Source organism: Petaurus breviceps, unplaced genomic scaffold (genome assembly GCF_028583685.1).
Source record: "Petaurus breviceps papuanus isolate PSGF00001 unplaced genomic scaffold, PetGlider_PUasm1.0 90881, whole genome shotgun sequence".
NCBI lineage: Eukaryota > Metazoa > Chordata > Mammalia > Diprotodontia > Petauridae > Petaurus > Petaurus breviceps.
The window spans coordinates 2,700,473-2,713,850 of NW_027187369.1; the positions used below are offsets into that span (position 1 = coordinate 2,700,473).

The 13,378-nt window shown below is 40.4% G+C and overlaps 1 protein-coding gene across 1 annotated transcript in view; it reads right to left on the bottom strand.

Moving 5' to 3' along the window:
* Positions 1-13,378, bottom strand: part of TENM1 (teneurin transmembrane protein 1) — a 782,231-nt gene that overhangs the window by 144,140 nt on the left and 624,713 nt on the right. The window contains exon 15 of the mRNA XM_069074038.1: positions 8,797-9,013. Within this exon, the coding sequence (XP_068930139.1) occupies positions 8,797-9,013 (217 nt within the window). The remainder of the gene's footprint in view (positions 1-8,796; positions 9,014-13,378) is intronic.

Here is a 13,378-nt window from a genome sequence, read left to right on the forward strand (position 1 = left end):
GGGAAGGGAATAAACATTTATAAAGCACCTACTATGGCCAGGAACTCATGCTAAGCACTTTATAAACATTTTTCCATTTGGTCCTTGCAACAACTCTGAGAGGTAGGTGCTGTTATTTCCCCCATTTTATAATTGAGGAAACTGAGGAAGACAGAGGTTAAGTGACTTTCCCAGGGTCACACAGATACTAAGTGGGTGAGGATGGATTTGAACTAGGGTATTCCTGACTCCAGGTCCAGCACTCTAAGCACTGCGCCACCTAGTGGTCTAGTTGGAAATATTCTCTCAGTTTGGAACTAGCTAAGAAGCACACTTATTATTCTAAGAACTATGTCTTTCCTTTTTCATGAAGTCGGTCTAAGTGAATTCAATAGCTGCTCATTCTATTTCACCATAGACAATTGGTCCTGCTCTAGGCTGGTGCCTGCAAACCCTTCAGTCAGTATCACTTCTTCCCCATAAGATCAGATCAACAACTAATTCATATCGATCATGTCCCTCCAATATAGCTGAGACGCCAAACTCGACAACCCAGGCCACCTGCTAGCAGTCAAGTTTGTAGAAGAATCAATATACGTGACTATGACCAGCATAGCTCCACTGTGTTTAATCCTTCCCGTCTCAATCTAGGGCCAGCCACTCCTTTGGCCTCTCCCTAAGTACACCAAAGCATGATTTATTAAAGAAGTTATGCAAAGTAATTAGTGCTATTATCAGGCATCATGAATAATCAGGCCCAGGATTCAGAGTTTTATCTTAAAGAGAGGTCTACTAAAGGAGGGCTGGGGTAGACTGAGTGCTTGCTAAGAGCCCCATTCGCAGGTATATATGCTTTCTGTCTTTGCCTAGCACTGTCAACAGCACTTCTATGTGTTTTCTGGGCCTCTCAGTGCATTTCTGTAGTATTTGCAGATAGCTTTTGTTTCCTCAATCACCCCAAAAGGAGCAGAATCAGCAATTCCAAGTGATAAAAGGAGATGAACAATCTTCCTACAAACTCCCTCAGTGTGCTATGGCAAAGAGGACTGGATTTGGAGTTGTCATTCTTAGTTTGACTACTTCGCCTTTGGCAACTCATTTCCACTATCTGTAACTCTGTTTCTTTATTGTAAAAGGAAGGGGTTGGGCTGGACAATCCTCTTTAAAAAAGTTTAGCTGGAGGTGGGAATGGGAGATACTAAATAATAGTTTTAGGCTCTGTCAAAGATGGGCAGGGCATGCCCACAATGGAATGCCTATAAAGTCAAAGACACAGCCATGACTGTACTATCATCATGGAAATGTTTCCACCTTTCTGAGTTTTGTTCCTGGCTCTTTGAAGGATCACAGCCTTACCCTTTAAAGATGTTAGCTCTACATTTGGGAAATGACTTTCTCTTGGGCTTTAATGTTACTTGTATGGCCCATGTGACCAAAAACAATTCTTCTGTAGCAAATGGGAAAAAATGTCAGACCATAAGGCTCTGTGGACCCCTGCCTAATACTGCTTTGTGTAGGCTTCTTGGTTGCTAGCCATTGCTAGCAACTGGTAGCACTGTCCAATATAGCTGGTTGCTTCTGGTAGTAGTATTTTGTTCTTTAAAAGCATTATTCCATTAGTGATGGTGAGTGAAATGTCTGGCTTTGCAAATTACTGCTGTCATTTAGTTTAATGTACTCGGGTTTTACATATTTATAAAAACCTTTTCCATTATTGATAGTGATTAAATGCTTAGGCACCAAAGATCAATAATGCTTCTATTCACCTATTTACATTATTAAAAAATAATAAGCTGTACAGGACATGTACAATATGTGATTTACTCTGCAGATACTTTTGAAATAGAAGCAAAAAAAGGAACCTGAAATGAATCCCATTCAGTGTGGAACAAAAGAATGAAAGCTGGGTTTAGAGTTAGGAGGGTTTCAATGCCAGCTCTGCTACCAATTACCAAGGGCCTCAGTGCCCTTCCCTGCAAAATGCAGGGGCGCAGAAGTTTCTTTCTAGCTCTAAATCTAGGATCTTATGGTGCTTAAAAAGGGAAGAATAGTAAGTGCTAAGTTTGTGAAGAGACTGCACTCTGAGCAAATTATTAATGAAATGTGAACTCCATGAGAACTGTGAACCCCAGACAACTGTTAATATGAAAAAGGTCTGGACAGTGTGACATGAAGCAAAAGGACACTGAAAGAAACTCAATATTCTGGATGATAGATGTGAATAGATAGAGTAAGTATCAGGGGGACACATTCTACCTAATGCTACCTTGAATAGCGTATGTGTAGGGCAGTATCTTTGGTGGTCTGTGGTCAAGTGTGACAGCTAATACCATGACCACAGTGACAGTGCTCTGAGAACTGCCAAGAATATACAACTCTACACAATTAAAACCAATGATTATTTAAAAGTTGTCATAAAAACAACTGCAAATAATCGCTCCAAAATGCATTACATTGATAAAGATTTTGAAAAATTCACTTTCAAGTGCTTCTATTTTTTTTTCTTTGCTTTTTGGAGGGGGGAAGGTAGGGCAATTGGGATTAAGTGACTTGCCCAAGGTCACACGGCTAGTCTTGTGTTTGTGTTAAGTGTCTGAGGCCAGATTTGAGCTCAGGTCCTCCTGACTCCAGGGCTGGCGCTCTATTCACTGTGCCACCTAGTCACTCCTAAGTGCTTCTATTTTCAAAGATAGCATTCTCCTATCACAGATTTGGCCTCACATATTTCGGATATAATTACAGTAAATCATGTTTTCCAGAGAAAACGCTATACCAAGAGGAGTCACTAAGTATTCCTTACATACTCATTATGTACCTGGCACTATGCCAAGCAATACTGGGAATACAAAGAAAGGTAAAATAAAGTCCTCGCTCTCAAGGAGCTCAGTCTAATAGGGGTAACAAGGAAAGAACCATGTGCAGATCACACCCACCCCCACACATTACATACATATATATTTCTATATAGTAAGTTGGCTATAATCTTAGAGGGAAGGCACTAAAGAGGACTGGAAAAGGTGGGACTTTAGTTGAGATGTTAATGACACTTGGAAGTCAGATGGCAGTGATGAAGAGGGAGGGCCTTCTAGTTTTGGTGGAGAAGCAGGGGACATGTTTGGAATTCAGAGATGGAGTGTTTTATGCAAGGAACAGCAAGAAAAACAGTGTTACTGGATACGGAGTATAGAGTGGTAGGGAGGAGGGAGTAAGGTGTAACAAGATTAGGAAGGTAAGACGAGGCCAGGTTATGAAGATCTTGAAAAGCCAAGTAGATTTTATATTTGATTCTGGAGGTATAAGGGAACCTCTGAAGTTTATTGAGTAGGGGGTAAGTTGACACAATCAGATCTAGGGTTTAAGAATATCACTTTGGCAAGCCGACTGGAGGTGGAATTGAAGAGAGGAGAGCCTTGAGGCAGGCAGACCTACCAGTAGGCTGTGTCCAAGTATGAGGTGATGAGGGTCCTCACCAGGATGGTGGCAGTGTCAGAAAAATGAAGGGGACATAGATGAGAGATGTTTCCAAAGTAGAACTGACAAGACATGGCAGGTGATTTGATATGGGGGATGAGGCTGAGAGAGAGTGAAGAGTCAAGGATGACATCTAGGTTGGGAGCCTGGATGACTGGGAGGATGGTGTTACTCTCAACATTGAAAGGGAAGTTAAAATGAGTAGAGGTTTGGGATAATGAGCTCTGGATATGCTGAGTTTAATATGTCTACAGGACATTCAGTTTGAGAAGTGTAATAGGAAGTCGGAGATGTGAGACAGGATGTCAAGAGAGTTTAGAGTTGGACAAATAGATTTTAGAATAATCTGCATATAGATGAGAATTGAATTCATGGGAACTGATGAGATCACCACATAAAAGAGTATAAAGCAGGGGTCAGCAAATTTTTTCTATAAAGGGTCAAATAGTAAATGTAGACTTGGTAGGCCAAGAGGCAAAATCAAGGATATTGTTTAGGTATTTATTTTTATTGACAAAATATAAAAATAGAATAGTAATAATTGAGTATAATTCTTTGTAAGACAGGTCTACTAGTGAGAAGAATGGAATTCATTTGGGGGGAATAACATTCCACTTATTTGGGGTTCAAAGTTAAGTGCTCCCTATCATCAAATTGTTTGCAAACGTTCATCTGTTAATGCTGATCTCTTATCAGATTTTACATGTTTAATCTTGGAAACTGTCTTTTCACACAGAGACACTGCCAAATATTGATTTCAATTGTGATTTTGAGCATATTCATCCACAGAATTATATTAGATTCTTCTCTAGATATTTGTATTTTAGCACATCATTACATTGTAGACTGATAACTTCTAATTGAAAGTGAGGTGGAAGCTCTTCAACTGTACAGTTAAATAGATTTTGCATCAAGTCAGAAAAACGCTGCTGGAACTGTAGTTTGAGCTCAGAAAATATATCCATTGCAAACTGTGTGGGAATGGAGATCTCACTTCTTGTTTTAACTGTTTTTTGCTTTTTTAGAGGGCAGTTGGGGTTAAGTGACTTGCCCAGAGTCACATGGCTAGTAAGCATGTCAAGTTTTGAACTCAGGTCCTCCTTACTCCAGGGACAGTGCACTATTCACTGTGCCACCTAGCCACCCCTTGTTTTAACTTTTGATTTCACAGGAAGCATATAAAGCAGCCTGACATTACTTGTGATCCAAACAATGTCAGTTATCACCAAACTGACTTTATCCCAGTATAAATTTTGTGTATAAGTAGTTTTGTCCTGTAATTTTATTTTTTATTTTTAGCTTTTTGAAGGGGGAAGGTAGGGCAATTGGGGTTAAGTGACTTGCCCAAGGTCACATGGCTAGTTTTTTTTTGTGTGTGTGTGTCAAGGGTCTGAGGCCAGATTTGAACTCGAGTCCTTCTGATTCCAGGGCAAGTGCTCTATTCACTGTTCCACCTAGCCACCCCCTGTCCTGTAATTTTAAGCTAAAATCATTAAGAAACACTAACAAGTCTACATCAAAAGCTAATTTTTAAAACCATTTAGTATTTTATAACAGTGGGTAACAGTGGTTCTCATTCAGGAATATTTCCCATCTTGGCCCTGAGCTCATAATATTATGACAAAATTTTATTTCCTCTTCTTTTCCTGTTTTAACACTCCGAGTATGCACAGGTAATAAAAAATAATAAAATATAATGGTAGAGCAAAACACATGGCACTCAAAATACTGTCAAGTTATAGCTGTGTCACTGGAATTTGCAGGCCTCTGAACAGCAGTGAGAAGCAATGAGAGTGCCACATACAGTCTCTGTCACAACTATTCAACTCTGCTATTGAAGTAGCCCTGGATAAATCATAAATGAATGAACATGGCTATATTCCAATAAAACTTTGTTTAAAAATGTAAAAATCATTCTTAGCTTGAGGGCTTTACAAAAAGAGGTGGCAGGCCAGACATGGGCTGCAGGTTGTGGCTGTTGACCCCAGGTAGAGAGGCAGGAGTGAAGAGGACCCAAGATGGAGCCTTGGAGGACACCCACATTTAGAAAACATGACCTGGATGAAGATCCAGGTTTGTCTCCAGCCCATATGTTGTGTGAGAGACAGTGTGTCAACAGTTCTGATGTTTCAAGTCCAGTTGCTTTTTTTCCAAGGGGAATATTATCCTCAGTTATCTTTGGTGGAAAAACACAGGCATTTAAAAATATCAAAATCTGTGTGACCTTGGGCAAGTCACTTAACCCCAATTGCCTTCCAAAATGCAAAAATAAAAATAAAAATAAAAAAATATCAAAATGCTTATAATGCCTGAGATCACTAGGTGAAAGAATTAGAACAAATTGCAACACAAACTGATAACTGGTGTACTTAACAAATGTATTAGAGAAGCCCAGTCAAACCAGACAGAAGAGGCCTGGGGCACCAGGCCCAGCCTGCTCACTCTGACAACTGCTAAGCTGTTGGCACAAGCAAGAAGCTACTCTGGGGGTGTCAGGGTCTTTCCTTACTTTGATATCATGCTCTTTCTGCTCTCTAAGGGAGGGTTCAAACGGAGAGAATGATCCTATGGAAAGGCACACGATAGCAATAAAACAAATTTAAAAAACCTCTGGGAAGGAGGTTAGATGATTTGAATTTATATACACCAAACTTCCCTTTCTTTCTCCATCTGCCTCTTCCCTTTTCTGAAATTAAACTCAGAGGAAGGAGAAGTTAATTAATGTTGCTTTTCAAAAAACAAAATGTATGTTATGTATATACACATCAGCCAGACCAAACAGTGGCCAATGTCAAATCTGAATATTAGCCAGAAAAGGCAGGTTGAGGTTAACTGTTGGAAAAACCAGTTATGAAATCCTCGCCCTTAAAGACCAGCAATTATTAACATCTTAAGTGTGTGGGTGACATTTCTCAAAATTCAGTAATGAGCAAAAAATCTCTTGGTTTTTTTTTTAAGAACATTCCTCAGACCTCTTTGCCTAAGTGTGGAATAAAGATAGCAAACTATAACCCTCCATAGGCCTCCGACGTTCTTTTAAGCAGGGTGTATGAGAAAGTACCTTGAGCATCCCCCTATTGAATATCCAGTGCCTACAGAACAAGAGAAATTAACTATGGGGAGTATGACAATATCATGAGCTTTCGAAAATGAAGACCGTGGTGCTTAACTATTCATCAGCTGAACATTTTTTGTAGTGACTTGGTGGAAGAATAACATGAATACAATTTAAAAGCTGTATCATGGGGCTTACTTCTCTTTCCTTTTCTGTGGAGCTACATTTTTGAAATGAAAAAGGGAGTCAATGAGAAAATAGAATTGAAACACACATTTTCACATATCTTTTTCAGGGGAAGGGAGGGTTGGAGGAATATGTTTAATATATAAAGCAAGGTTGAATCGACTCATGTGGATTAGCTACATGGAAGACCCAATGCACCAGGAAACCAGGCGCACAACAGGAGCCTCTGTGTTTTACTCTTTTTTGAATGGATGTTGCAATTTCCCTTGACATTAATTATATTAACTAGACTAATGAACAAATTATTTTCATGAGATTATAATGGCAGCTATGCCTTGTTTAATTAGAAAAATATGCCATGGCTAAAGCTTGAGCAGAAAAAGTCATTGAGAAAATGCATGTGATCTCCCTTTTTTATGCTTCAAGGTAGCTTAGTAATGGCTACTTTTTTTCTTTACCAAATGGGCTGTACCTTGGTAGAAATCATTAATAAAAGTAAGTGAAACCATCTGCATGTTATAAAAAGGTTTAGATTTAGAACAGAGGGTTGGAATCACTGGCTCCATAATTTACTATCTGTGTGATCCTGTGAAAGGCACCTCCTCTCCCTGGACCTTAGGAGCATGGTAACTATGATGGGGCTAGATCAGGGGGCCTCAAAAATCCCTCCAGTTCTAGATCTAGTATTCCCTGAAGAGGAAGCCAAACTTACTTAATAATGACACAGGGGGCCACTTTACCTTAAGGAAAAAGGTATGGCTTAAAAAATTAGGTTTTAGGGGTGGCTAGATGGTGCAGTGAATAGAGCACCGGCCCTGGAGTCAGGAGGACCTCAGTTCAAATCCAGCCTCAGACACTTGACACACACTTACTAGCCATGTGACCTTGGGCAAGTCACTTAACCCCAATTGCCCTGTCCTTTCCCCTCCAAAAAGCAAAAAAAATATTAGGTTTTAGAACTGAAGTTTAAATAAAAAAAAGTGGAATGTGATATTTTAATATATTTCGCAGTATTCAGATCTGAAAAAGACCTGTTATTCTTTCTTGTAGTTATTTGCTAACATATGGATTTTATTAATTTTATATTTGTGTGTGTTGTACACACTCTTGGGAGGAGGATTATATCTGCATATATATGTGGGAAAATATATATCAATAGTGTAGCATGTGGTGGGTAAGTCTGTGTCTGTTTCTCTCTTGTTTAGAGCCTTTATTAATGTTCAGAAACGAGTTTGCAACTTTTGCATTTTCTGCTGCACTTTGGCTACTCACAAAAGGTGTTAGTACACAATAACAAAATAGACATGGATTATGATTAAAAGAGGAAAGAATGCTGGACTGGAATGAGAGGCCCTGGATTCATCTCTGTGACCTTGGGCAAGTCACCGAATCTTTCTAGGTCTCATGAAATAATGAGGGTGTCATTAGATGACCTCTGTGATGCCCTCCAATGTTAAATCTATGATTCTTTAAAACCAAGACCTTCAGAACATTTCTTCTCCCCTGCTAACTCAGATTTTTCCAACTGATGTTCTCCCTCGCTGCCAGAATAATATTCTTAAGACGCAAATCTGACCATGCCACTTCTTTCCTCAAGAGTCTCCAGTAACTCCCTATTACCTTCAGGATAAAAAGCAGACTCCTCAGCCCGGCATTTAAAACCTTCCACAATTCCACTCCTGCCTCCCTTTCCAGATTTCCATCGCTGCACTTAAAGCACTAACCTAACTAACCTACCAGTTATTCCCCCAAATCTGCACCTCACCTTACTCATTGTGCAAAGGCTATCCTATGTGCTTTGTCACCCCCGCCAATTAGAATCCCCAGCTTGCTTTGCGGCTCAGCTCAAGTGCTAATTCCTAAGGGGGACCTTCTCTCGGTTGTTAATGTTCTTTGCCTTCTCACATTGTACTGTGTTTATTTATTTCTTTAAGAATGCAAGCTTTTGGACAGCAGGACCTGGTTTTCCTTTTCTTTTGGCACACCCAGTATTTAGCTCAGCATCTGGCACAGAGTAAGTGCTAAAGAGATGTTTTGAGTTGAATCAATTTATAATCTGTAAGGAAATGTGACCCTCCCCCCCTTCACTGATTTTAAACACATACCTGCTATCAAATGAGACTTCTCCAGGAATGACATGAGTGCTGTCTTTGCCAATGAGGAATTTGATTCGGTCATAGAAGAGTCGTGGAGGATGCTGGGAGAGTAGCGGCAGGCTCTGCTGAATGAGGTCCAGAGGGTCTGGAGAGCCCTGGCAGAGAGGGGTGATGTAGCAGTTGCTTTGCTGGCAGCAGTCAGGGTCCACACAGTCTGTCAAACCATCTGAAAAGTAACAGTTTGGTTTTAAGTAGAGGAAAGAAAAGTCACTTTAGAAGAGCTTGATTTTCTATTTCAGAGAAACTTTAGGAATGCAATTCAAAATGACCACCATGTTTTGACTGGGGAATCTGATACATCTGCCTGCTTTTCAGAGGTTTCTCCCTCATCTGAATTCCTTCAGCACAAATGGATTGTACCAGACCATGTGCCAGAGGCGACACAAGAATGTTGGCCACATTCTGGATTGGGAAGCAAAAGATATGGGTTTAAATCTTAGTGTTGCTAATTCCTGAGGCTGTCTGACCTTGGGGAAGGTATTTCCTTCCAATGGAAAAATGAGGCAGACTATCTCTCAGGGTTTTTCAAGCTCCTAATCTTATGTAGACTGGTATTTTGTTCCTTAATCCATTCATTGATTCATTGCAACAAATGCTTGTTGTATGCATAGTCCCCATTCTGGGTCCTCCAGTGAAACAAAGAAAAAAAACAAAATCAAAAACAATGGCCAGAGACCTTGAAGAGCTTACAACTCAGTATTTTTTAATGCATGTCTTTTGGCTTTTTGATGATATTGTATTTATTTCATAGGATCATAGATGGAGTTGAATAGTCAAATTCAGCATGTCCCAAAATGATGATCTTTTTCCTCAAGACGACTCCTCATTCTGATTTCCCTGTTAACTGTCAGTGACACCAGGCCTTATCTAAGTTACAAATCCCAGCATTTTTATTTGACAATTCCCTTTCCTTCACCTTTCCCATTCCAATAATTTACCGAGTTCTGCCAAGGTCTAAGGGACCTTAGAAGTAAGCTAGTACAACCCCTTCATTTTATAGATGAAATGAGGCCCATGGAGGTTGGGTGACTTACCCAAGTTCATACAACTAGAAGTAGCAGAGCCTGGTTTCAAACTCGGGTCCTCTAACTCCAGCATGCTTTCTTACTGTACTGTGTTGCTTTCCCATGCTGGATGAGGTTGGTATAAATTTCACTGACAGAAATATGGGATTAATCTATCAGCTCTTCTCCAGAAAGTTATGTTCTAAGTATATGACAAAACAATTATTTTTCTCTTAAAACATTCCCTATTCTGTGTTAAGGTGAGTAAGGATCTATCCTCTTTTTCCCTCCTCTCTCCTGACACCCAAAGGGAGATAACGTAATGAAATCTGGATAGGGAGCCAAACTCCAGCTCTTCTATTTACTAGCTGTATGACCCTGAGCAAGTCTCTTCCTCTCTCTGGGTCACTAATGCCTCATCTGTAAAGTCTAGGTATTAAGTAAGATGACCTTTGGGTCCCTTCCACCAAAGGATCTACAATCCTCTCTCTAATGGAAAGCAAATCCCTCTATCCCCTTTTATTTCCTTTAGGCCCTTACTCATTCCTCCAGCTCATCAATTTCTAATCTATCTCTTTCCACTGGCTCTCCCACCCCCCAGTGCTGAACAAAACTTCCTCCTCAACCTTTTTATCTGTCTTCTCTCCTCCTTATCACCATTAAACTTCTTGAAAAAGTAGAGTGTACCCGATATCTCCAATTTTTCATTATCCTTTGTATTTGTTGTTCCTTTACCCCTTGAAATCTGACTTCTGCTCTCACCAGTTTACTGAAACAGTTCTCTCAAATGTGCACAGAAGCCTCTGTCTGCATCACTAAGTACAATGGTCTTTTCTTAGTTCTCATTCTCCTTAATCTCCTTCTAGCATTTTCCTTGAGACTTGTTGAAATACCCAAATCTCCTTGTTTTCTCCTTCCCTAAGATTATACTTTCTCTGGGACTACCCCCAACCCCAGCCTCTTAAGGTGGATTTTTCCCAAAGTTCTGTTCTTAGCTCTCTTCTCACCACAGTCCTCTTTGCTTTAAGACTCAATCTCATTCACTCCTTGCCTTCCATAGGAAGGTTCCTAAACCTGAATACTGGGACCTGTACTTTCTCGTCATCCCTCTCAAGCTCTCAGCCAGGGGTGGGGAACCTGTGGCCTGGAGGCCACATGAGGCCTTCAAGGTCCTTGGGTGAGGCCTTTTGACTGAGTCCAAGTTTTATAGAACAAATCCTTTTATTAAGAAGATTTGTTCTGTGAAGTTTGGATTCAGTCAAAGGGCCACACTTAAGGACCTAGAGGGCCACATATGGCCTCCAGGCTGCAGGTAACCCACCCCTGCTCTAGACTCACATCTCCAAGTGCCCAGCTTCATATTTCAGTCACCTAGTAAGTCAAATTCAACGTATCCCAAAATGATTCTTTCCTCTCAATACTGTTCCTCCTTCTGACTTCCCTGTTCACTGTCAATGACACCAGGCCTCATCCAGGTTAGAAATCTTGGCATTTTTATTTGACAATTCTCTTTTTTTCACCTTTCCCATTCCAATAATTTACCAAGTTCTATTGATTTCAGCATTGCAAAATCTTTTGCAACTGTCTCCTTTCTGTTCTCACTATAACTACCTTTGTAAAGATCCTAATGATCACTTCCTAATGTCTACCAAAGTACACAATTCTCACATGGCATTCATAATGACTGAATAATTGACAAAGCTATATGCCAGTCAGTGAGGAACAGGGCACGGGCATTCTGTTAATGCTGCTCAGACAGTGATTACTGCTCTGTCTGCCTGTGACCCAAGAGAAATCAGGGAGGGCTCGAAGGAGATGGTGTGTCCCATCTCTTTTGTTCCCTTTCAGTTTCATTTCTGTGAGGATTCACATCTATCATTCCCCGCTCGGTAAACCAGAGATAAGAAAGAAGAGACATTCTGAAGGTTCTTAAGGGAAGAAATTAGGAACCCTAATCTGGGTTTTTCACTGGCTACCTTCTAACTACCATTGCTCCCCACCCCCACCTCCCAAAGGATATGCATCAATGGCATTGCTATGGGTTTCGTGCATCTCTGTCTGTCTATCTGTTTCCTGCTGCTTAGCTGTAGGGAGAGACATCACAGCTGGGGGCTCTGAGAGCGAGGATCACCAGGAGAGGAGGTGTTTGTAACAGCAGCCCTAAGGGCCCCAGGAAATACTTTTCCCCACATGGAGTCCTTTCAAATTCCCTATACCACAGATACAGCTTTGATTTCAAATGCAGTTTGCTCCTTTACTGCTTTCTCTGTTTATTCAATGCATTTTTGTTCTGACCTCTCTCTCACTCTCTCTCCTCATCTCTCTTCCTGCATATAGCCCTCCCAGGAAATTAACTTTTAAATGCAGATGAGATACAAGAGAAAATTTGTTTCTTTCATTCCCCCAGCCCAATAGACAAATATTAACAGATCTTCTATAGGTTTTAGACCTATCCAACCACATTTCCAAAGCTTGATGACCCACCTCATTAATTTACTATCTCTTTCCTTCCCTAATGGAACATGTGGCTACAAGTAAAAGCCAGCAAAATGATGCAACTTTGAAAAGGCTGGGGTCAAGCATACAATGAAAAATTGGTTTTTTAAAAGGTCAGTCACTTTGATCATACATTCCATTCATAATAAGAAAATGGGAAACAAGAAAATTGGGTTCACACATGTTTCAACCTGCCAAGCACTCAACTTGGTTTTTGAAGAAAGAAAAGAACATTAAGATAAAGAAAAAATCAAAGTGAGTTAAGACAAAGGACCCCAAGATGAGTCACATGAAGAAGCACTTCAAATGAAGACACCAATTCTCTTCGTGTTACGAGCCATTGTAAATTCCAAGCTAATGTTTCTTATTTAATAATTGCCTATTATATAGGGTTGGCCCTCTATTTGCTGAGAAGACAGCAAGGCTTCTGTCAAATTTTGAAAGGCTATAGGAAGGAAAAGTAATAATGACATGCAACCCTCAAATTGTAATTCGTACATGAGCCCACTATGCGGCAAAGATCTACTTAGCAATTATCACATTGGATAACACCCAATGCAGCCTGTCTAGACTGTTACAGAGAGGTGCAAATGAAATTCATATTGGGTGTGGGTGGTTTTTTGTTATTAACAGTTCGTTTGTTGTCTTGAATTAGAAACTGTGGCACTCTAGTGACAGCCTGGCTTTGTGTAGCAGGTACGGACATATCAAATGTTAGTATACCCTACTTCTATTGCCTATCCCCTTTACGAGATAGAACTCCCCCACATACACACAAAATATCTACAGCAAAGATGAGGAAGACTGGGTGGCCATGGCAATGGATCTGGCTTTGCTAGTTAATGGGAATGGGGACAGCAAGTCAGAGCATGGGCTGATGAGGCTAAGAGCGTGACTCAAAAGACAAATCAAGTTAAATTTTACAGCAACCAAGTGCATTCTAGTCAAAGAAGAGTGGAGAAGTCAGTGCCAACATGGATCCATTCTGGATCATATAACTCAAAAGCATGTGTCCTTTTGGTAGTGGCAAC